Raw genomic sequence first — 25500 nt, forward strand, 5'->3', positions numbered from 1 at the left:
CAGCTAGAATGTACATATAAGTTGGTGGCGTGAAGCGGACTTTAATGTGTGCGGCGCTGCTTAGTTGCCAGCAGCTGGTACAATGATGGGCTCCATTGATTATGCTGGTGTCTGCCTTTAACCCCTTAAATGCAGCAATACAAGCATTTAAAAGGGCATTCCCAGCTGCCAAACTTTGCCCTTTTCATGTTTCTGCTTTCACTTTCTGCTTTAGGAGGAAGGTGTGCACCTCCATAGTGATTGGCTGTCCTGGCCTGCAGCACTGTACTCCTCTGCTCTGCATTCCGTTATGGCCGATAATCGTCCAGTGTAATAGAAGGCAACGATCAGCCGACATGAATGATCGTTGCTGTCGTTTGTCTTTCAACATGTTGACAGACAAACTACTTTGATAGCAGTGATCTGCTGACTTCACTTCATGGAACAGGAGCAGACAGCAGACTGCCGCTATTCTCTATGAGCTGCCCGGACGACCTAGCGATCACCCGGGCAGCCCCCCCTGCACTCGCTGTCGCCGCGTGTGATATCGGCGGCAGTGAACGGGGAACGAGAGGCAAACGAGGGCTGACCTCTCTTGTTTGCTTCTCACAGTCGCCCCGTGTAATAGGGGCTTAAGCAATGACTGCTCCAAGATCATGACCACCCTCCCTTCAGAGCAGAGCAGTGAGCCATCATCCTGGTCACTACTGAGGTGGTCAGAAACCTAGACAACCAACTGTAAACATGATGCACAGTCTGAGTGCCTAGCAGGAAGACACAGATCTGCTAGATCGGCGCTCGTTTACTGGGCCTATTACACAGCCCGATAATCATTTAACAAGGGCTGCAAGGACAGCCCTTGCTTTAACTATATACTTTACCTATCCACGTTCCAGGGCTGCTCCTGCGGTCCGCTCCTCCCCAGGTCCCGCGCTCTAGCTTCAGAGCGGCCTGTTAGCGGACAGGCCGCTCAGCCAATCACGGGCTGCGGCGGTCCCGACCTGTGATTGGCTGAGCGACCTGTCAGCTGACAGCTCTGAAGCTGCAGCGCGTGGAACCCGGGGGAAAAGTGGACCGCAGGAGCAGCCCCGGAGCGTGGATATGTAATGTATATAGTCAGTCGCCAGCCACGCACCGCTATTACACGTAGTGATGCGCCGTCGGCACCCGACAATTATAGGTCCTAACCTATATCAACGATCAGCCGACAACCGTGGGGTTACACGGAGCGCTTCAGCTGATTATCGTTCTGTGTATAAGTCCCCTAAGAGCCCAAGTGGTTTGCACAAAAATTTGTGCCTTTTTTGTGGCGTATATTAACCCTTTCAAGACAGAGTCCGGGTCAGATTAATGCAATGTCCCTCCTCGCTTTAGCGCTTTTATTTTTCCACCTACAGGGCTGGTTGGGGTGCATTTTTTGCGCCATGATCTCTAGTTTTTATTAATATCATATTGATGTGAAAGAAAAATTTTGATCATTTTTTATTATTTTTTTTCTGATATATAATTCAATCCTGGTGTGTTCTCTATGAGAGCAGACTCTATTCATAAATTGCCGATCCGACAGAACGGAGGTAAGATGCTTACCCCCGCCCGTCGGTACATGTGATCGGGACCCCCGCAGCATGGCAGAAGCTTGTTCCGTCACTGAGTACCTTAAACGGCGCAATCACTATAGATCGCGGCGTTTAAGGGGTTAATGAGACGCAGCTGCCTCTCATTACCTCTGGCCCCAGACACACTGATGTGTGCAGGACCGCTCTCACTGCAGCGGTTCCGCACATATCAGAAGCCCCTGAAGTCAGGAATGTATATATACATTCCTACTGCACGGGGTATGTGCAGTAGGAACATATATATATATACACCGATTTCTGACGTGAAGGGGTTAAAGGAAAACTCCGGCGCTAGACTTTTATGTCCTTATTAAAGCACATTAAAAAGTTATATAACATTGAAATGTACTTCAATTATTGTTTTCCACTCTTTCCCTACTTTTTTTTTGTCCCCCGACCTGAAAGGTGCTGTGTGTCTCCTCAGCTAACAGAATATCACCTGACTTGTGCACTGTGGGTACTCCAGCACTTTGAAATTTTTTATATATTGCTGCCCTTATAATAAAGAGCCTATTCTCACCTACCATGCTCCCCTGGGCCTTCTGCACTATTTTCGGAGTCCCTCAGCAATCGCTACCACTGCCACTTCCTAGACAGACCTTTCTCGGCAGTAACAGTCTGCTTAGCCAATCACTGACAGGACGGAGGTAAGATGCTTACCCCACCCGTCGGTACATCCGTTTTGCATTCGTATTGTGTTCCGTTTTTTAATCTGTTTTTTGCAGATCCACAAAAAAAGGTGTAGTGAAGATAAAAGAGGGGATGGCAAAAATGATGTCATTTGCTGTTCCAAACCCCTCAAAAAAGGTCACCTGGTCGTCTGGGGAACATTTTACAGTCATTTCCATCAGGCAGGAGGAGCTTGGTGATGTCACAAAAACACACATCCGTGATACGGATGGTTTTGCGGATTGCAATGTACTCTTCGCAAACTGTGCGGTCACCATAGACTTCTATTGGGGTGTCCGTTCTGTAATTACGGACCATATTACATGTCCGTTTTTTTTTTTGTCACGGATTGCGGATCTGCAAAAAAACTGGATGTATGAATAGCACCATTGAAAATAATGGGTTGTAATGGATTCCATATTTCCTGGTCTGGGAAAATGGATCAAAAATACTGACGTGTGAATTAGGCCTTAAAGGGGTATTCCAGGAAAAGTCAACTTTTCACCTATCTAGAGGATAGTGGAAAGGTAGAAGATTGTGGGGGCAACTTCTGTACCACCCCACTGATCTCTGTATCGGGCCCTGGCTTCTGTGTAATGAATAACGGCACGTGACCTGCGGTTCTGTTCATTCCCATGGAGCGATGGAAAGAGACGAAAGCATCGCTCTTACAGCACTCGGCTCTTTCTGTCGCTCCATAGGAATGGATAGAGCTGTGGGTCTTGTGCCGTACTCACAGCTCTACTCATTATGGTACAGAGGTTAACCCCCCCCCCATCTCCTACTTTTCTGCTATCCTGTGGATAGGGGAAAAGTGGATTTTTCAACTTTGCTCAAAAGATGCAATCAACAACATACAAATGAATCTTTGTTCGTTGTCACATTTACACCAAATTATCACTTAACTTCGAAATATTTAATGGCATATTACACGATAATTGTCCCATATAAACACCCCTTAGGGGCTTATTCTCACGTTACGTGAAGCACAGGACCTACAGGGGGGGAGGCGATGTAGTGGACTACATCCCTCCTCGCATCATGTATCAAAATCAGGCGGCCGACCGTGCAGAGGGAAAACATGGACAAAGCCAGAGCTTTATATATATAACGTTTTGGGGTGTATATATAAGTATATGAGACGTTTGGGGGAGTATATATAAGTATATGAGACGTTTGGGGTGTATATATAAGTATATGAGACGTTTGGGGTGTATATATAAGTATATGGGACGTTTGGGGTGTATATATAAGTATATGAGACGTTGGGGGTGTGTATATATAAGTATATGAGACGTTTGAGGTGTATATATAAGTATATGGGACGTTTGGGGTGTATATATAAGTATATGAGACGTTTGGGGGGTATATATAAGACGTTTGGGGTGTATATATAAGTATATGAGCCGTTTGGGGTGTATATATAAGTATATGAGCCGTTTGGGGTGTATATATAAGTATATGAGCCGTTTGGGGTGTATATATAAGTATATGAGCCGTTTGGGGTGTATATATAAGTATATGAGCCGTTTGGGGTGTATATATAAGTATATGAGCCGTTTGGGGGGTATATATAAGTATATGAGCCGTTTGGGGGGTATATATAAGTATATGAGCCGTTTGGGGGGTATATATAAGTATATGAGCCGTTTGGGGGGTATATATAAGTATATGAGCCGTTTGGGGGGTATATATAAGTATATGAGCCGTTTGGGGGGTATATATAAGTATATGGGACGTTTGGGGTGTATATATAAGTATATGAGACGTTTGGGGTGTATATATAAGTATATGAGCCGTTTGGGGTGTATATATAAGTATATGGGACGTTTGGGGTGTATATATAAGTATATGGGACGTTTGGGGTGTATATATAAGTATATGAGACGTTTGGGGTATATATATAAGTATATGAGACGTTTGGGGTGTGTATATATATAAGACGTTTGGGGTGTATATATAAGTATATGAGACATTTGGGGTGTATATATAAGTATATAAGATGTTTGGGGTGTATATATAAGTATATAAGATGTTTGGGGTGTATATATAAGTATATGAGACGTTTGGGGTGTATATATAAGTATATGAGACGTTTGGGGTGTATATATATAAGTATATGAGCCGTTTGGGGTGTATATATAAGTATATGAGATGTCTGGGGTGTATATATAAGTATATGAGCCGTTTGGGGGGTATATATAAGTATATGAGCCGTTTGGGGTGTATATATAAGTATATGGGACGTTTGGGGTGTATATATAAGTATATGAGACGTTTGGGGTGTATATATATAAGACGTTTGGGGTGTATATATAAGTATATAAGATGTTTGGGGTGTATATATAAGTATATGAGACGTCTGGGGTGTATATATAAGTATATGAGACGTTTGGGGTGTGTATATATAAGTATATAAGATGTTTGGGGTGTATATATAAGTATATGAGACGTTTGGGGTATATATATAAGTATATGAGCCGTTTGGGGTGTATATATAAGTATATGAGACGTTTGGGGTATATATAAGTATATGAGCCGGTTGGGGTGTATATATAAGTATATGGGACGTTTGGGGTGTATATATAAGTATATGAGACGTTTGGGGTATATATATAAGTATATGAGACGTTTGGGGTGTATATATATAAGACGTTTGGGGTGTATATATAAGTATATAAGATGTTTGGGGTGTATATATATATAAGTATATGAGACGTTTGGGGTGTATATATATATATATAAGACGTTTGGGGGAGTATATACAAGTATGAGCCGTTTGGGGTGTATATATATAAGTATATGAGCCGTTTGGGGTGTATATATAAGTATATGAGACGTTTGGGGTGTATATACAAGTATATGAGCCGTTTGGGGTGTATATATATAAGTATATGAGACGTTTGGGGTGTATATACAAGTATATGAGACGTTTGGGGGGTATATATAAGTATATGAGCCGTTTGGGGGGTATATATAAGTATATGGGACGTTTGGGGTGTATATATAAGTATATGAGACGTTTGGGGTGTATATATAAGTATATGAGACGTTTGGGGTGTATATATAAGTATATGAGACGTTTGGGGTGTATATATAAGTATATGGGACGTTGGGGGTGTATATATAAGTATATGAGACGTTTGGGGTGTGTATATATAAGTATATGAGACGTTTGGGGTGTGTATATATAAGTATATAAGATGTTTGGGGTGTATATATAAGTATATGAGCCGTTTGGGGTATATATATAAGTATATGAGACGTTTGGGGTGTATATATAAGTATATGAGCCGTTTGGGGTGTATATATATAAGTATATGAGACGTTTGGGGTGTATATACAAGTATATGAGCCGTTTGGGGTGTATATATATAAGTATATGAGACGTTTGGGGTGTATATACAAGTATATGAGACGTTTGGGGTGTATATACAAGTATATAAGACGTTTGGGGTGTATATACAAGTATATGAGCCGTTTGGGGGGTATATATAAGTATATGGGACGTTTGGGGTGTATATATAAGTATATGGGACGTTTGGGGTGTATATATAAGTATATGAGACGTTTGGGGTGTATATATAAGTATATGGGACGTTGGGGGTGTATATATAAGTATATGAGACGTTTGGGGTGTGTATATATAAGTATATGAGACGTTTGGGGTGTGTATATATAAGTATATAAGATGTTTGGGGTGTATATATAAGTATATGAGCCGTTTGGGGTGTATATATATAAGTATATGGGACGTTGGGGGTGTATATATAAGTATATGAGCCGTTTGGGGTGTATATATAAGTATATGAGACGTTTGGGGTGTATATATATAAGTATATGAGACGTTTGGGGTGTATATATATAAGACGTTTGGGGGAGTATATACAAGTATGAGACGTTTGGGGTGTATATATATAAGTATATGAGACGTTTGGGGTGTATATATATAAGACGTTTGGGGGAGTATATACAAGTATGAGACGTTTGGGGTGTATATATATAAGTATATGAGCCGTTTGGGATGTATATATAAGTATATGGGACGTTTGGGGTGTATATATAAGTATATGGGACGTTGGGGGTGTATATATAAGTATATGAGACGTCTGGGGTGTATATATAAGTATATGAGACGTCTGGGGTGTATATATAAGTATATGGGACGTTGGGGGTGTATATATAAGTATATGAGCCGTTTGGGGTGTATATATAAGTATATGAGCCGTTTGGGGTGTATATATATAAGTATATGAGACGTTTGGGGTGTATATATATAAGTATATGAGACGTTTGGGGTGTATATATAAGTATATGGGACGTTGGGGGTGTATATATATAAGTATATGAGACGTTTGGGGTGTATATATATAAGTATATGAGACGTTTGGGGTGTATATATAAGTATATGAGACGTTTGGGATGTCATACTCGGTTATACTCACTATAAAACACTCCGCCACCCGCTCCCCACACAAACCCCTCGTCTCCTCACATCTATAAGCCATAGTGAGGCACCACGCTACACCGCGCCGAAGCCAGGAGGAAATCTCGCGGTTCTTCCCGAGGAGCTCGCCCTTGCCCGTGATAGGCGCGTGTCACTGTAGGCTGCCCGGAGACAAGAGCCACACGCACGACAAGCCAAACGAGGTCCACCTCACGGGAGCGCGCCTGCCCGGCTCCTCCCACCCCGAGAGCGCCGCCGCCGTGCGTATTGACGTCACTTGCACGTCGTCAGTATTTAAGAGGTCGGCCCGGCTCGCCCGGGCGTTCAGTTGGGAGCAGCCTCTCGTACTGTACGCGTCGTCGGTAATCAGCGTTAAGATTGAAGTACTAGCGGCAATATTCATTGTTTGTGTTTTTTTTTATTAGTTTGTTTTTTTGTTACTTTATAAACGTCAGCGAGCTCGAGGTTCGTGAGGCAGCGGTGCGGTAATCGTCACTTCTAGTCGCAAACACCGACCGAATTTCGTGCTTGAGGGATCCCGGCCTTCTTATCGTTTAGTTATGAGTCATGTGGCCGTCGAGAATGTTCACGGTCTAGACCAGCAGGTGAGTGTGTGAGGGGGGAGCCGGGCGCCGGCAGACAATGGCGGCCTTGTCGGCGGGCCTGTGTGCGCACTTACATAACCGCCCTCCCTCCTCTGTGGGGAGGGTCCTGGGGCGGGAAGAGCTCGCTGGCCGGAGCCTACGTGCCGGTCATTACCCGGAGCGGCGGCGGCTGCGTCATCAGGGCCGGATGTGGAGTGCGCGGCCTAGGCGGCCATGACGCACCGGGGATCGGGGCACACCCTTACGGTGATCCCGGCTGGTTCCGTGCGGCGATGGCGTCACAATGGCGGCCTTTGTGAGGGGGGAGGGGAGGGACACGCCGGCGGCTAATGTGCTCGGTGCCTCAGCCTCCTGTTACCGGGGCCTCTGGTGTACACCGATCCGGGCTGCCATTCCCTGGGGATGTGACCTAGTTCTGTCCTCACTCACCCCGCCACATGCCCTGCTACACCTAATGGGCCCAAAATGGCCCCCACCCATCTCCCCTGAGGAGGCCGCCGCCAGACGGGACGACCCCGGCATAAGATTGGTCAGCCTTAAAGGGCCGCTCTGTAATTTTACTTTGTTGGGGTATGTTCACACCGAGGAAGTGAAGAGGAAATTTTCCTGGGGAAAAACTTCCTCTTTCTGAGTTGATGCAGAAATAGGAAATTTAAAGGGGTACTCCACACTTTTTTGCTGTGGCCGAGGGAAAAGGCGTCCACTCACCTCCCCGGTTCCAGCGGCGGGTCGGTCCCGGGGAGGTGAGTGGACGTCTTTTCCCTCGGCCACCTCCTCCCCGGTCCCAGCAAAAAAGTGCGCCCCCCACTGGAGTACCCCTTTAAGAACTTCTATGGGATTTCTCTTCTGGAACATTCCGCGTGTGAACAGAGCAGAAATCCCGCTAACCGCAATTGGATGTTGCTCTGTACATATTTAGAGGCGGAATTCAGCTTGAAATTTCTTAGTGTGAACATGTTCTAAGTCCGGGATGGGGACCCTTTGGCCCTCCGGCTGTTGCAAAGCTACAATACCCATCATGCCTGGACAGCCAAAGGGCCCTTATCCCTGCTCTAAGGCCTCATTCATACAATCTGTGCCACGATGACCCGAAGAGGATTGTGACCCTGCATCCCCCAATTGACGTGCAGCAGAGATGACAGGAGCGCAGAAGACGACTACTTACCTGCTCCCCCCATGGTAGTTGGATCATGTGTTCACCGGCACAGGGGGGGCAGTAGGCGGGTAGTTGTCTTCTGCGCTCCTCTCATCACTAAGGGGGTGGGGAGCTGTCACCAGCTATGTCCTATTTTTTTTCGCATTGGGGGTCATGGCACGGGTTGTTTGAATGGTTCCTAAACTTACTTACATTATACAGTTGAAAAAAAGATGCATGTCCATAAAGTTCAACCAAGGAGGGGATGGATGGAGGGAAGGGGGACCACGGACAATTTTACGGGATGTGTGAATGCGGCTTAAGGGCCCGAGCAAAACTTGGCAGAATTTCAAGCGGAGCCGACGACTGTCCCATTGATTGGGATTCTTCCTCATCTCCATTCTCTGTCCAGTGAATTGACATGTCTGTTCTAAGGGAGGAGGTGCATGAGAGAGCCCATCGAAACAATGAGACAGGCGGAGTCTGGTGCGGGGTCTGCTTGAAATTCTGCCACTTTTGCTCAGTGTGATTGGGTCCTTAAGGTGCGTTTAAAAGTAGAGAACCTGTGCGTGTGTGTTGCACATTACTTCCTTGTGTTGGCACCAGGACCTTGCCTTGCTCAGCCAATCAGTGGTTGAAGCTGAGACTGTTGTGGCTGCTGATTGGCTGAGCGGGCAGGTTCTTTAGCTGTCACGGATTGCCTCTCAAGACAATTTTTGACTAGCACACTCCATTTTTTTTTTTTTTTATACCGGTTTTTGAGTAATTGGGTGCATTCCTATATTCAACATGGCTAGCTGATCTCAACCAGTAAGTGGCCATTGTGGTAGGACATCTGCATTACCAAAGTAGTTGTGTCTTTTTATGGTATAGTATGCTACTAAATGTACTTTTTTTTACATTACGCTCGTGGACATGTGGATTTTTCTAACATCTGATCGATGGGTTGCTCAGAGTTGGACGCAACCAATCATATTGTGATGGCGAGGCCATATGTAGTAGGATTTTGAGCAGGCCTCTTTAAGCAGATAGGTCCTGGTTTGTCAATTTGTTTGACATGCAGACTGGTGTAATTTGTCCGTGGCAACCAATCACTGTTCAGGTTTCATTTTACAAGAGCTTAAAGGGGTTTTCCAGGGAAAGGGGTGGGTGAAAGAAAAGTCCGCCTACCTCCCACCTGTATTCCGCAGCTCCAGTCCCCGGCGTGTTGCAGCTTTTGGGTATTGGGGCTGCAACATCACATCTCAATACCAAGAAGCTGCCACATGCTTGGGACTGGGCCAGGTAAGTGGCTGATTTTTTTTTTTTTTTTTTTTTTTTTTTTTTTTCACCTACTCCTTCCCTGGGCATAGGAAAAAAGTGTACTACACTGCCCTTTAAAATATTGCTTCCCCTATATGGAAAATAAAGATCTCAAACACCCTATTTTCACCCACCATGCTAACCTGGGTCCTCTGCTGAATGCTCACACCGCTGAGACGAGTCCATCTTGGAAGTGGTGTCAGGAGCGTTCAGGGGGAACCTGAAGACTCTGCAGGAGAGGGGAGCCTAGTTTTGACTTCAAAAATGGTATCCTAATGACACGTGTGAAAGAACCCTGATGGTTTCCTCCTTTTGTACTATGACTGGTTTGATTTATTGTGCTCGGCATGTGACCTCTTGTGACCTATTGCAGATAGCTCCTAAAAATTGCCCTTTTTAGTTCCTATTCTACTGAACGTCTCAAATTGTGGACAGTACCTCATATTTATGATATGGCAACTATATCCTGTGAGGAAATTCTACCCGCACAGTGTAGCATGTCACTGAATTTCTTTGGTAACTTGTGAGGTAGCATCATTTGGCGTTCCTCCATTTTGTCTTTTGGAGTGTCTGTTGCAGTACCACATGTGGCCAGGAGATGTCGTCTAGTTACAGTGTATACAGCAATGTGTGAATCAGTGGATGGAAAAGAATTCCACACAGCTTTGCTTAGTAAGCTGGGTGCACTACTTAGACTGTGTTGTACAAGGGGAAAAACTTATTACTGTGTAAGGTGTGATGTCTTATACATAAGTAATAAATGCTTTCTTTCTATTAGTTTGCTGGGCTAGACTTGAATTCAGCTGACTCTCAAAGTGGTGGTGGCTCTGCAACCAGTAAGTATATTAGTTTATTCTCACCCCAAGTATTTGGTGACATGGTTTCTTGACCTGTTTAACCTGACCTTTTTTTTTTTTTTTTTTCTTTACCCTTTTCTTTCTATAACAATAGAAGGGCGTTATATTCCTCCTCACCTAAGAAACAAGGAAGCTTCAAGACATGGTAAGTTTCATTGAATCAGCTACCGTTTGCTGAACACTTTACAAAGCAGATACTGTCCAGATATAACCTACAACTACCTTCCCTTGTGATGTATAGTAAATAGGGTTTATTAGCTTGGGTAGGCATACCTCAGTCAGCGTGGGTATCTAATAGACTGCAGCTAAAAGCAAGCTTCTTGTCAATGGTGGCCTTATAAACATCTTGGCTTAAATACATATTAGCTAAATACATTGTGGCCATTAAAGTGGTTTCCCAGCACTTAAACTACTTATACAGTGTTGCCCTTATATAAAACCTCTTTGCCTCCCTTGGTGTCCTCCTGTGGCATCTCCGCGTTCCCTGCTAATTGCTGCCATGGCCGCTTCTGTATTGGACTGAGACATGACAGCACCGTGCTAAAGTGGCAGTCATCAGTAGCGGGGGGCCTGGAGACACCACAGGAGGACACTGGGGGAGCATGAGAGGTAAGAATAAGAGGTTTATGTTCTATATAAGCAGCACTGTATAAACATTTAACATGCCAGAATGTCCCTTTAAAGGGGTTGGCAATCCTTTATCATTTCTGAAATGAATAGCAGTGATAAGTCACTTGCTCTTCTGCAGCCCTGTTCTGTAGCTCTACTGTGTCACCTTAAGGGGGAGCACATGACTGATACATGTCACAATTAAAAATATTTTTCGAAAAACCTTTTTTTTTTATCCAGATCAGCTTGAAGGTCATATACAGTACAAAGGGCATACATGGTCAAACCACCTAGACTTCCTTTAAACCGTATAAATGCAGAACCCCTCATGGCGATGGGGGAGGGGATCATTTCCAGCAGGGGGTGGGAGAACAAAATGTATCTAAGAGTGGAAGTGGTGCTAAACAGTGAAGTTATGTAGCAGTTTCAGTAGGTGGTATATACATAGATATAAATCACCATCCCTCTTCCATAGCCGTACACTGTGCTCAAGCAGGGAGTGTGGTGACTTGTATCAGTCATTTGCTCCTCCATAGGATGTGATATGTGGATGGAGGGGCCATCCGGTGGTAGGGTGGCAGGGACATTACAAAGGGGGTCTAAAGAACCAGGATGCAGCAGTGTCACTTATCCCTGCTGTTTATAAAAGGAAAGTGGTGGACAACCCCATCAAATTGCTTTAGTTGCGGTCTGTTTTTAACCTGGTGTACATGTAAATGCAAAAATAACCTCCAGGGTCTGTAGTATCGGACACTACTAACTTAGCCCTTGTTCAGCTATCTGTAACTATAAAGAGGCTGGCGAATTTGTTCTGAAAGATGTATTATCATGTAGGTTATCCAAGGTGTCAGTATCCAGCTGTAGATGTGTATAAGGGCTACGGTGATTGGTGGTCCCAAAGGAATGGTACGGTTGGTTACCTGTCTTGGTGTGTTGGCTGAACAATAGCTTGGCCTGCATAAGCTAGCCATTAAGCTGCCTGTGAATTGCAGTGGAATCCCTAATAAATTGCTCTGTCTTTTAAAGCAATATATTCACACTCCTATGACACTGTAACAGTTCACCTACATGGCTTCTTGACTCTAATAACTAATGGTTAGATGAGCAGTGAAATAGTGCACTATTGCTGTGTTAGGTCTCTTCCCGGTAGCAGTGTTACCTCACCATAAAATGCTAAAGGAATGAGCTGAAAGTCACAGCGTCATTGGGTTGCACTTGGAACCGGTGCTTTCATATTGATGAAGGTTTTGTGGGTAAAACTGCCTCACACCTGCAGACGGTGGCTGTTGAAAGGGAACCTGACTCCTTTCCTGTTTTAGTAAATGCTTGTATTCCCCATTAAATGCTGATACATAGCACAGTCACGTACAGTTTCTCATCACCCTATGATGGCACCCCTGGAGAGATCCTATTAGCCGATACTGTTCCTTGGGAGGGACACCGCACTGGGCTGCATTCCTCTGTGTCTCTGGCCTTCCTCTTATTACTATAAATGTATGACTTTATAACCAGTGGAGGGCTTGTTCCTATACTCTCAGGCACTATCTGCTCTGATTGGACACGCTAGGAAGACACATAGTTGGTCTATTCAGTCATACATTTTTAGTAAGAATCACAAAAACCCTACAACACAGCTATATAAAATGGGTTATCAGAATTGTTTCATGGGTATTGCATGTCGATCCTAAAACAGGTGAGGAGTGTTAACGGGTCTTCTAACAGTCTATTAGGAAACTGCACTGACTTGTGGCTGGTTAGTCTGCGTATTAATGCCTTTGGCTGCAGCGTGTCCTCAATGTGTACACCTGTTCAGTCGACTTTCCATTAAACAGGCTGCAATGCAGGTAGTTGGGTGTAAAGTTGCCCAGATATGCTACGTCCTCTGCGTTAAATGAGTGGTTCCATTGGTGTATTTTCACATGTGGGCAGCCATAAAATTCACTAATGTGCATGTAACATGCATTACACCTGGGGGTTTGTCAGCTTGCTTTAGCTTGCTTTTAGACACTAGTTTTCAGCGCCTTGTGGACAACCACCCAAACAAACCATTGAACATCCGAATTTCCATAGATGCGCAGTATTATCCACAGAAATGTAATCCATGTTTCTCCCTCTACAAGATTCAGGATGGGACACTGGTCGTGGAGGAAATGGATATATAAACGGGACCAACGATGACCGCGATAGTCGTATGAATGGATATGGAAATAGGGGCTCTGGTCGTACTGGCTCTGGTAGGTATTGGTATTATCTGTTTAGTGTACTCAAGTGCTTGAAAAGCACACATGGTGCCAATAGATTTTACAGATTATGATGTAACAAATGGACGTTCTGTAGAAGTAAAATGAAGTTATAGGGGTCAGAATATGGCAGGTTTAGAGTTAAAAAATAAAAATGCCAACTCTGCTGAGATCCTGTGTTTTGCAATCCACATGCACAGGATTTTAGCAGGGCTTAGCAATGGAAGCTGAGCCCTCCCGGTCTCAGGCTGATGGCATCATGGTTAGAAGTACCTATAGCTTGTAATTTCTTTCCCCTCTTTTTTTTTTTTTTTTTTTTTTTTTTTTTTTTTTCCCCCTCTCTAATAGGATTTTATGACCGCGAAAACTCTGGGTGGAATTCTGCTCCCAGAGACAGAGATGCTTACAGCAGTTTTGGGTCAAAAAGTGACCGTGGCAGATCAGGTTTATTCAATGACAGGGGAAGTGGGACACGCAGGTAAGTCTTAGTGCTAAGCTGATGTGTATAAAAATATTTTTTAATCTGGCTGATGTGTATAAAAATATTTTTTAATCTGGCAACTTTTTTTTTGTATAACTACCATACTACTATATAGGCTAGTGTACGATTCAATGTATGAAGGGATTAAAGATGTAGCCTTTCAACATCTAGACAAAAGCTTTTGTGCATGTTTAAAATGGTCCATGTGATGACTATTAGTACATGTATATTTTTTGTGCACACCACTCAATTTGTTATGACTTAAGTATATAGTTTAATGTAAAGTTGGTATGGGAGGGGGACTATATTAAATGGTTGTTAAACACCTTGTGTTTTGTGCACACAAGTAAGGTGAAATCACTTTCCACAACCAAAAAACCTGAGGGGTAGTCCTGTGTGCTGTTCTCGCACCCTGGCAACCAAAGCATAAACTGGTAAAGGACCTATTGCACCTCAGGTAAGCTTTCAGTACACCACAGGTCAGTCTGCAGTGTATGAAGGGGAGCTTGCCAGCTACCTCCCACAACTATATTTCTTACATCTAGTAGCTATACTTTCAGTCTATCCTAATTGAGTATCTTGATACACTTAAATTTTATACCATTCATATTCTATTCAAATGCGTTGTAAGAGAGGACACAGATTAAATGATGTTGTATACTGTGTAGATCTGATGATCGCCGTACAGATGGCTTTGATGGCATAGGGAATCGCAGTGACAGAGGTGGCTTTGGGAGATTTGACCGTGGCAGCAGTCGTTGGACAGATGAGAGAAATGATGAAGATGACTGGTCAAAGCCTCTCGCCCCAAATGATCGCATAGAACAGTAAGTGTTACTGGACATGTTTCAGTTCTGTTTTTGTAGTGTGTGTTTCCCACAATTCTTAATGTCGCTTCTTTTCGCAGAGAACTCTTTTCTGGAAGCAATACTGGCATAAACTTTGAGAAGTATGATGACATTCCAGTTGAAGCAACAGGCACAAACGCTCCTCCACATATAGAAAGTGTATGTATTACTTTAGTATGCTATTTATATTTGTCATTGACATACATGAATTTGTAACCCAGTATCCAACTTAATTTATAGATCACATGTTAAGTAATTTAATTAAAGGGAGACTTACTGAAGTTTAGAAGAATCTAACCTGCTGTTATGTTTTTATAGGGTGGGGGGGGTGATTTTTTTTTTTTTTTCCCTCCATATTTAAATGCTAATGAGTGTTGGATGGACTGAGGTAGTACTTAAAGGGAACCAGTCCACACAATTGCATCTACTGAAGCAAAAATACAGCCTAATAAAGCCTCCTGCAATGTATCACATGTAATTTCTTTTACCTGCCCAGCTATTGCCCAATTCCTCTGCTGTATGCAAATTTTCGCTATGTAGTCATCAGGGCGTTCACCTCTGAAGAAGTCACAGCTGGTGGACTGGAATAGTCTAATCACCCCTCTCTGGGAGTGATTCACAGTGCAGGAGCCTGCTGAGTCATGGAGGGGCCTTTACACACCTTTCTCTGAGCTCCAATGTGTTTACTGGGCCATAGAGGAAAGTGGCAGTGCTGGGATTGGATGCCGCATTGTAACTATTTTGGCTGAGAATAACACACTCGTGACCTCTATAATGGAAGTTTGCATATGGTGTGGGAATTAAAGTATGTTCGACACATTTAGTGGATGCAGTTGTGGTTAGGTTCCCTTAAGTTGCAACTGCAGAATTGTAAATTGTAAATTATTTAAAAATAAAATTTCAGTATATTATAGAGCCGCAATCTTGGCTGAGCTGTTAATATTTTAGGAATATGCCTTAAAGGGGGTAGTGTGGTTTTCAACATTTATTCACTAAATAACACACATTACAAAGTTATACAACTTTGTAATGTGTGTTATTTAAGTGAATGGCCCCCTTCCCCATGTTCACCCCCACCCCAGAAGTGTGATGCCGTATATATGACGTTTTTGACCCAAGATGGCGGCCGGGGTCAACAGTGATTCAGTGAGTATAATGCATCACACTTCTAGGGTGGGGTGGGGGAGCACGGGGAAGGGGGCCATATACTTAAATAACACACTACAAAGTTGTATAACTTTGTAATGTGTGTTTAGTGAATAAATGTTCAACACCGCACTACCCCTTTTTAAAGGGGTTATCCAGTGCTACAAAAACATGGCCACTTTCTTCCAGAGACAGCCCCACTCTTGTATCCAGTTTGGGTGGGGTTTTGTAGCTGGAGCTTAATTGCAAATCACACCTAAACTGGAGACGAGCGGTGCTGTCTCTGGAAGTAAATGGCCGTGTTGTACGGCTGGATAACACCTTTTAAAGCAAGCCTTGTAGGTAGATAAAATAAACCTCTCCTGTTTTATATAGGACACATCTGAGTAAGCACTGTGACCTGTACTTATGTTGTTCCATAGGCAGGGGAAGGCTGAGCTGTGACTATTTAGCTAATCTACTGGTGTTTCATTTTGCTGTACAACTCAGTTTTCAGCAGCCCCCTACTTATCAGACATAATAAAAATAGAAGAAAAACACCAAAAATTGTTTTAATAGTGATTTTACCAGTAGGTCAATGTCTGATTTTTCTTTTATTGTCTGATTTTTCTTTTATTGCCTGGCCTAACGTGTACAGATGTGTTGCCAGAATAAGCTTTGTTTTTATTTCTCATTTACCTTTCTTCCTCTACAATCTACCCCCACAGTTCCAAGATGTCAACATGGGAGAGATAATTATGGGAAATATTCAACTCACACGTTACACACGGCCCACTCCTGTGCAGAAGCATGCAATTCCAATTATCATAGAGAAACGAGACTTGATGGCCTGTGCACAGACTGGTAAGATTTGTCTGAGCTGCTACAGACTATTGTTTAATATATATGTAGTCTAATGAAAATTACAGCCTTCCCTCCAGTGCCTTTCTAGTTCCCCAGGCGGCATGGAGGTCGGGCCTACAGATCCTATACTTGTCCCCTATTTTATGGTTAGGGGAAAATCTTTAAAGAGGTTTTCAGATTTAATTACTGTATTTTCCGGCGTATAAGACTACTTTTTAACCCCGAAAAAAATCTTGTCAGAATTCGGCGGTCGTCTTATACGCCGGGAATGGTGTGTGTGTGTGTGGGGGGGGGGGGGGTGCTCAAAAATGGCCGTATTCCCACCAAATGGGGTGACCATTTAAAAAAAAAAAAAAAGTTAACTCACCTGGGCCTGTTCACAGCCTCCGCGTCTTCTCCGGTCCCTGACGCAGGCAGACTGACGTACACTGGCTGCGCCAGGGATGCCCGAAGCCCTCTCGAGAAACCGAGCTTCTTGACTGCTCGGGAGAGCTTTGAAAAAAATGAGGCTTCGGAAGGATCCAGAGGTACCCGAAGCCTCCGTCATTCTTCTTAAGCTCTCCCGAGCAGCTGAGTCTCAGATTAGACGCTCGGCTCCTTAGGAGGGCTTCGGGCATCCCCGGCGCAGCCAGTGTACATCACACTGCCTGCGCCGGGAGCAGAGAAGACTAAGCACGAAGGCCATGAACGGGCCCAGGTAAGTTAACTGTTTTATTTATTTAGCTGCAGTTAACCCCTGCCTGACCATAGCAGCGCTGCGGTCAGGCAGGGATTAACATTTTCCGGAGTATAAGGCGAATCCCTGACAATCTGATTTGAAAGTCAGGGGTCGTCTTATACGCCCAGTCGCCTTATACGTCTGAAAATACGGTACTTGGGTTTTTTTTTTTTTTTTTTTTGTGGTAATGTTTCACATGCTTCAATTTCTTTTCTGATTTCAGGATCTGGCAAAACTGCAGCCTTTTTGCTTCCCATCTTAAGTCAGATATATGCAGATGGTCCTGGTGAAGCCATGAAGCACTTAAAGGTACTTTTGCTTTAACTACAAAATGCACTGTATAGATTAATGTAAATGGGCTTGACTTCAGTTACATGGACAATATTGTGATATTTCATTTTAGGATAATGGAAGATATGGAAGGCGCAAACAGTTTCCATTGTCCCTTGTATTGGCTCCAACCAGAGAACTGGCAGTACAAATCTATGAAGAAGCCAGAAAGGTATGCACATTTACGTGCACTATTCCCAGCCCCTCTAAAATAATGTTTTGGCTTACTCATCACAAGTTTTTCCCTCTTTCTCCCTCCTAGTTTGCTTATAGATCCAAAGTTCGGCCATGTGTCGTTTATGGTGGTGCCGATATCGGCCAGCAAATTCGCGATTTGGAACGAGGTTGCCACTTGCTTGTAGCCACACCTGGTCGTCTAGTTGATATGATGGAACGTGGAAAGATTGGCTTGGACTGTTGCAAGTATGTAAAATTCTAGAATGCTTTTTAGATCGCGCTATAAGCTACAGAAGAGCACAAACATTTGTAGTGTGGCTTTTCAATGTGTTAATGCTATAGAGTAACCTTGTTAATAAACTTCTCTTTAATAGATATCTTGTGTTGGATGAAGCTGACAGAATGCTTGACATGGGGTTTGAGCCTCAAATTAGAAGAATTGTAGAACAAGATACTATGCCCCCCAAGGGTGTTCGTCAGACCATGATGTTCAGCGCTACCTTCCCCAAAGAGATCCAGGTAACCACCAGACAAATTTATTTTATTAGGCCATGATTATAAAAATAGATAACACTTCTAAATGTTGTTGTTTTTCCCCATCTGTATAAAGATTCTTGCACGAGATTTCCTGGAAGAATACATCTTCTTGGCAGTAGGGAGAGTAGGCTCCACGTCTGAAAACATTACACAGAAAGTGGTCTGGGTGGAGGAAATGGATAAAAGATCATTTTTATTGGATCTTCTTAATGCAACAGGTACGGACTTACCTGTCTTATCAATCGAAACAAATGTTACTCTGAATCATGGTGATTAGGTCAAGTTCAATGAAGCCACTCACATGCAATCTTTTTTTCAGGCAAGGATTCCTTGACTCTGGTGTTTGTAGAAACTAAAAAGGGCGCCGATGCCCTTGAGGATTTCCTTTACCATGAAGGGTACGCTTGCACAAGCATCCATGGCGACAGATCTCAAAGAGATCGAGAAGAAGCACTTCATCAATTCCGATCTGGAAAAAGCCCTATCCTTGTGGCAACAGCAGTAAGCATGCTTTACACTTTGGAGAGCAGAATAATTTTCTTACACTGTCCGGTATAGTTGTGCCAACCATTTTTCTTCTTGTGTTACAGGTAGCAGCAAGAGGTCTTGATATTTCAAATGTCAAGCATGTTATAAACTTTGACCTGCCTAGTGACATTGAGGAATATGTACACAGAATAGGTCGTACCGGCCGTGTTGGTAATCTAGGTACGTATTTTAGGTCTTATGCACAAACTTTCTATGGTGGTGTTTAGAGATGAGTGAATTTACAGTAATACTGAAGCAAAGCGCTTTACCTCTGCAATCTGACTCATCAGCCGGCTGCCTTATAACTGACGGTCACTCCTCAGGTGCTGGGAAAAGCTGCATCCAGTCCTGGCAAACTTATCCCAGTTTCCCAGGGTTGGATCCAGCTTTTCCCAGCACCCGGAGGCAGTGAGTCAGAATTGCCAATTGCCCGCTGATTGCCAAGCTTTTTTTTTTTTTTTTTTATATTACCGTAAGTTTGCTCATCTCTAGTGTTGATGCCTAAAGAGAATTGTAGGCTTCCTCACGCCTCCCAGCTTGGTGTTAATTTTTTTTTTTTTTTTTCCAAAGGTCTTGCAACATCCTTTTTCAATGAAAAAAACATTAATATAACAAAAGACTTACTGGACCTTCTGGTAGAAGCAAAACAAGAGGTACCATCTTGGCTGGAGAACATGGCCTATGAACAGCATCATAAGAGTAGCAGTAGAGGACGGTCAAAGAGGTAAAGAATTTTATTGTGTTGGGATACTTGTGGTAACCTGTTTTTAGTAAATGCTTTTATATGTAACCTGTGTGTATTCTTCTTTAGTCGATTCAGTGGTGGGTTTGGTGCAAGAGATTACAGGCAGAGCAGTAGTGCCGGCAGCAGCTTTGGGAGCAGTCGCGGAGGCCGAAGCAGCGGTCATGGTGGCAGTCGAGGTTTTGGAGGAGGTATGTTTTTAATGTTTTCAGTGACTTTTTTTAAAATTTTTTTTTTTTATACATATTAATCAATGTTAAACACTTGAGAGTATCCTCCCGCAATAACTTGTGACAACACATTAAAGGGGCTGTCTTGGGAGCAGAATACAGTTCATGCCTTCACTTTCTCTATTCAGACATTTGAGGGGGCAGGTGTATATCTTGATCATTGCATTTGGGTGAAACCAAATAGCTGCACTGTCGCTGCTGATAAATGTATACTTTACAGATGTGGAAAGAGGAAGCACTGGGGAGAATTTGCTTAAAGTATGTTATATTGAAGAATAAAATGTGTGCAATCACACTGGGTCACAAATTCTAGGACCATTGTTTGGATAGGTAGTGGGTCAGTGCCCCCAACTAGACAGCTATCTCTCTCCTTGCCTCTTGGAGTGGCTTGCCCTGACATGTGTTGACCTCAACCACGCCTGTGGTCCCTCTCTGACAATTAAGTGAGGGACAGGATGGCCTACAGAGAACTTTAAAAACTCAAAACAATATATATTGATACAATGCCATGCAAACACCTAGTGCTTTCACTTGCAATCCATCTATATACATTAGGACTATAGTCTGAAGTACTACCAGTTTCAAAATAAAAACTTCCACTGATTATGCAAAAAGGGTGGTGGTGAATAGAAGTTTATAGAGACACACACTTATGGGGGACTTGGTTTGTTCATTGTGGTGCCTAAAATGGCCAAGCAGTGCTTAAAAAAAGAAACTTCTATCATCTGAAGAACTTGCCGTCCAGTCCTGTTCATAGTAGTTGGTAACTGAAACAATTGGTGTCTGTTTTGAGGCAATGTGGCGTGCCAGGAATGAATTTGAGAAGGAGAAATCTGTTTTTCCTTTAACCTATTCCCTCTTTAGTCTGTTCCTTGCTTTGGCTTCAAAAAGATAAATCTATCTAAAAACACCATATGTTTTAGGCAGTGAAATTGGAGGCAGTACCTGATGGGGGTTAAGAAATCCATATATTAAAGTGTAACGTGGGAACACTGCCTCACGGTCTTGTCCGTCAATCATGCAGCAAAGTTAATAACCCTTTTATTTCTAATCTCAGGTGGATATGGTGGCTTCTATAACAGTGATGGTTATGGTGGAAACTATGGCGGCAGCTCCCAAGTTGACTGGTGGGGCAACTAAACCCTCTACAGCAAAATGACTCAACCAAACAAGCTAATATGGAAACCACATGTAACTTTAGCCAGACTATACCTTGTGTAGCTTCAAGAACTTGTACATTACCAGCTGTGATTCTCCACTGAATTTTCTTTTCAAGGGAGCTCTGGGCCATGAAGAAAACAAACAATAGGAAAAAGAGACCTACTCTGATGGTGTTGGAAGATTTCATTGCTGTAGTGTTGGATTAATCCCAAGTCCACCCCTTTTCCCAACAACTGCATTTATTTTGACTGAGGATAAATTTGTTTGTTAATGTACTGTGCCTTTAACTTTAGACAACTTTTTATTTTTGATGTCCTGTTGGCTCAGTATTGCTCAAGATATAAATTGTTATGAGAAAATAAATTTATTGAACTTGGGCGAAATCAAACCTTGGCACACAGGTGTGATACAACTCAAAACAGGAATCGTTCATCCATGCATTTAATATTACAAGGGAAAACAAAACTCGTGCAGTGAGCCTGCATTAGGGTTTCTGTTAAGTTTAAACCTTAACGCATATCAGAATGGTTTCTAATGTGGCAAACTGTACGAAGTTAAGTTCTGATTTGCTCACTCTATCCTGGAAAGGTACTTAGAACCTGAAGTCTTTTCATAAAGCCATTCCAGTCACATAGGTGTATGAGTATGTTCGTACACGTGAAGCACTGTTTTTTCAGAGAATACAATACAGCAGTTCCTTTAACAATGTTTAGGCAGACGAGTAACTTGTGAGCTAGCCAGCTATGGGCCGAACATTACAGGGAAACGTTAAACTATCTGAAACTTGAAATAGGTTTTTTGGGAGGTATCATCATTAAACTAACTTATGCCTGTCATGAAACAAAAAGTGGCAGAATGGCTGACCACAGCAGTCTGTGGTTCTGTGACAGGCCTGGCTGATTTTTGGTCTAATAACGCATGCTAGTGTTAATGTTTTTTGGTCAAGAGGGAATGAACAGGAAGAATTATGCAGCAGGCTTTATTTTAATGCAGATTCACATTACTCTGTTCCAGCTGCGTTGAGAGGTTATAAACATACTTGGCTTACAGTAGACTTTGTAAAATGGCTCCAGATGAGTAAATTGAAATCTTAAGATCTTTGGTGGAACAAATGTACATGGACTGCACAAGGTGTAAAATCTGCTACTGTGTGCGGTTTTAGTCAGTTTTAGTTGCATAGGTTTCCATTGTATTTAGTATGTCAATGCTAAATCTGGCCAAAGAGTAATTCCCACCTTTTACACCTCTGCCACTTGTAATTCAGCTTACTATATGTAGTTGAATTCAAACAACTCTAGTGGCATAGGAATGGCAAAAAAAAAATCTAAAGTGCAATAGAATATACAAGTGTTTTGTGCCTTGTTCTAAGTCTTTTTGTAGGTGCACTTGACAGTATTGAGGTAATTGTTATGGTGCTATTTAAAATATAGGTGGCCCTTGTACATTTTTGCCCATAACTTTATACAAAAACTTCTTTTATTGCACATTCAGAGAATTTTTATATAAGTCTTGTGTATGTGTCCTTAACCTCAAATCTTTTATTTTTGTCTCTTTTACAATGGCAAAAACACTGCTTGGAGTCTAGGGCAGGATTGAGACTTATTCGGGACCATGGGAGTGATAGATGGGGAAGCAACTATTTTGCACACAATGGATTTCTAGATACTTTTTGCTGCTAGTTTTGTGTAATATTTATTCAACATTTTGACAAATATTTATTTTTGTAAGCCTAAGTGATTCTTTGAAAGCTTAAAGAAACTTGACCAAAAGACAGTACAAAAACACTGGCACTTGAATGTTGAATGTCAACGTATGCGTGAAATTATATATTTCGGGGTAGTGTGAGCTTTTAATGTTAAGTCATATTAAACTCTTAAGTCAAATTAAGCAGACCCAGTATTGGCTGAGCGGCCATAATGTTCTGGTGTAATTAAAATAAAATTGGCAATTTGAAATTTAAACATGCCAAGGTTTTGATACACTTGTCTTAAGATATTAATGAAACACTTCAAAAACACTGATGTGAAGTGTCCAGATTCTCAGATGTTTGTTGCGTGAGTTTTGTTTAGTTGTGTGGTTTAATTTTTTTTTTTTATTATTATTTTCAGTGAATGTCTGGCACATTGCAATCCTCAAACATGTGGTTTATCTTTGTCATACTGAATCGGTGACTTGTGTCCTCAATGATTACATATTAGCAAGTAAATTTTGGCAATACCTTTTTAACATGAATAAGGTTCACTCATTTATATGCAAAAGAATGGATTTGAACTTGCTAAATGTCAAAATTGACCCTCAAGTCGCTTTAGTTTAGACTTTGCTTATTGTACTAGTATAGATGCTTGGCACTGCATGTGCTGTGCATTACTGATTTTATTAAAATAAAAGTTGAATGGCAAACAATATGTCTCCATGTTTTTGTTTTTTACCACACTTGCATTTATAAAATGGTTTTCAAATAAATTTGTTGGGTTCCCCTTTAACATTTACTTGTGTGGGATGTTGAACCAGGTGTCATGTTTGAAGCCTTACAAAGCAGGAGAAGCGGTTAAGCATATTGCTTAGGGTCCATTTACACAGATTATCTGCCAAAGATTTGAAACCAAAGGCAGGAATGGATTTGAAAAAGGAGAAATCTCAGGCTTTCCTTTCATGACTTTGTCTGTTTCTGGATTTGGCTTCAAATCTTTGGCAGATAATCTGTCAGATATTCTTTCTGTGTAAATGGACCCTAAGTCACAGAGTAAGGGCCCTTTTACACAAAGTTTATCTGACAGATTATCTGCCAAAGATTTGAAGCCAAAGCCAGGACTGGATTTGAAAAGAGGAGAAATCTGAGGCTTTCATGTATGACCTGATCTGTTTAGTCTGCCTGGTTTTGGCTTCAAATCTTTGGCAGATAATCTGTCAGATAATCTTTCTGTGTAAAAGGGCCCTTAGTGCCTTAATAGGGTGTGCCCACACAACGGAAAACGGGGGGATATTCCAAGCGGAATCCCCGCTGTGGACTCTGCTTGAAATCCTGACTGTCTCAATGTTATGTATATGGTGCCTCTCCTCAAAGAATTGACATGTCAATTCTTTGTGTGGAGAGCCGCAGATGCTCCTTTATACACAACATTGAGACAGCAAGGCAGCTGCAGGATTCCGCTCAGAATTTTCACTTTTTTTTTTTTTTTTTTTTCCCTCAGGGTGACTTTCACAGAGCCGTAATCTGGCCGATTCGGCAGATCTCTGTGTAATAAGGACTACAATCAGCTGAAGATTATAGGCTTTTTTTTTTTTTTTTTTTTTTTTTTTTTTTTTTTTTTTAAATCTGCATGTAGTAAAAATAAATATTATACTTGCCTATTCTCTCCCGTTGTCCTGCAGACTTGCCAGGATTTCCTGCTCACAACTGACTCTTCTGGCCCCATCTCTTCAGTGACCGGCCGCTCAGCCACTGAGCGGTGGTGCTGTCCCATCTTGGCCGGTGACTGACTGACTGACCTGTCACTGAGGAATGGACAGAAGCTTCAGAGGGCAACTTGAGCAAAAGGCTGCAGGACACTGAGGAGAATAGACAAGTATGAACTTTACATTTTCATGTAAAAAGCAGGGGCTTAACTATGTCTGTGCACCCTGCTGCACTATTAGAGCGGTGTATGGGCTCTATGTGAGCACCAAGCTTACAGTGCTGGGTCGGGTCTACACTCTGGTTTTCTTTCTGAACTGTGACCCTGCTGCTCAGACACTTTCCCACAATTGTGCATGTCTTGCCTGCCACTAATTTGACATTCTGCATAGGTACAGTACAAGGTCAGATGGTAACACTTGTGTCTTATACCACTCTGCACATGCTGCTGTTTAGGAAATGGGATAGTGATGAGCAAACTCCTCAAACGTTTGTCTGGTAATGGTCGTCTATACACAAACTCTTGGAATTTGACGCCTGGTGTCTGAAGTTGGATGCTGCCACAGGGAGTCCTGGAAAACATGGCTATAGCCATAAGTTTTATCCAGCCCTGGCAGACCTAGCACTGCATCCAACTGATCCAGATACAGGAGTCTTAAGGGTCTGTTTACACAGATTACCTGCCAAAGATTTAAAGCCAGGAATGGATTTGCAAAGAGGAGAAATCTCAGGCTTTCCTTTATGACCTGATCTGTTTATAGTCCATTCCTGGCTTTGGCTTCAAATTTTTGGCAGATAATCTTTCTGTGTAAATGGACCCTAATGCAGAGTTTGTTTGGATGAACATTGACAAGTTCGCTCATTACTAAACTGGTAGTATAAAAACTGCAGGAAGAAAGTCTGTCT

At 42.5% G+C, this 25500-nt stretch overlaps 1 protein-coding gene across 2 annotated transcripts; it reads left to right on the plus strand.

The window, feature by feature from the left end:
• The first annotated feature begins 7018 nt into the window (after positions 1 to 7018).
• On the plus strand, positions 7019 to 23603 carry DDX3X (DEAD-box helicase 3 X-linked). Of its 2 annotated transcripts, XM_069946095.1 has the most exons (19): positions 7019 to 7316; positions 10532 to 10589; positions 10705 to 10755; positions 12054 to 12125; positions 13340 to 13453; positions 13808 to 13937; positions 14609 to 14767; positions 14848 to 14947; positions 16642 to 16777; positions 17719 to 17804; positions 17899 to 17997; positions 18088 to 18248; positions 18377 to 18521; positions 18613 to 18757; positions 18859 to 19040; positions 19130 to 19247; positions 19638 to 19791; positions 19879 to 20000; positions 21097 to 23603. In XM_069946095.1, exons 1-19 carry the CDS (start codon positions 7272 to 7274, stop codon positions 21177 to 21179), a joined length of 2160 nt encoding a protein of 719 aa, XP_069802196.1. In that variant the 5' UTR covers positions 7019 to 7271; the 3' UTR covers positions 21180 to 23603. The 2 variants fall into 2 exon arrangements, with proteins under 2 accessions (XP_069802196.1, XP_069802197.1); XM_069946096.1 differs by lacking the exon at positions 12054 to 12125 and having other exon boundaries at positions 7020 to 7316.
• Positions 23604 to 25500: the final 1897 nt, after the last annotated feature.

The sequence above is a fragment of the Dendropsophus ebraccatus genome, chromosome 11 (assembly GCF_027789765.1).
Source record: "Dendropsophus ebraccatus isolate aDenEbr1 chromosome 11, aDenEbr1.pat, whole genome shotgun sequence".
Classification (NCBI taxonomy): domain Eukaryota; kingdom Metazoa; phylum Chordata; class Amphibia; order Anura; family Hylidae; genus Dendropsophus; species Dendropsophus ebraccatus.

Excerpts from the sequence above, each read along its gene's own strand:
- DDX3X (XM_069946095.1), top strand. The coding sequence starts at position 7,272 with ATGAGTCATGTGGCCGTCGAGAATGTTCACGGTCTAGACCAGCAG. Across the intron at positions 14,948-16,641 it reads CTCCTCCACATATAGAAAGT|TTCCAAGATGTCAACATGGG; the intron begins GTATGTATTACT and ends CTACCCCCACAG. Across the intron at positions 19,248-19,637 it reads CGGCCGTGTTGGTAATCTAG|GTCTTGCAACATCCTTTTTC; the intron begins GTACGTATTTTA and ends TTTTTTCCAAAG.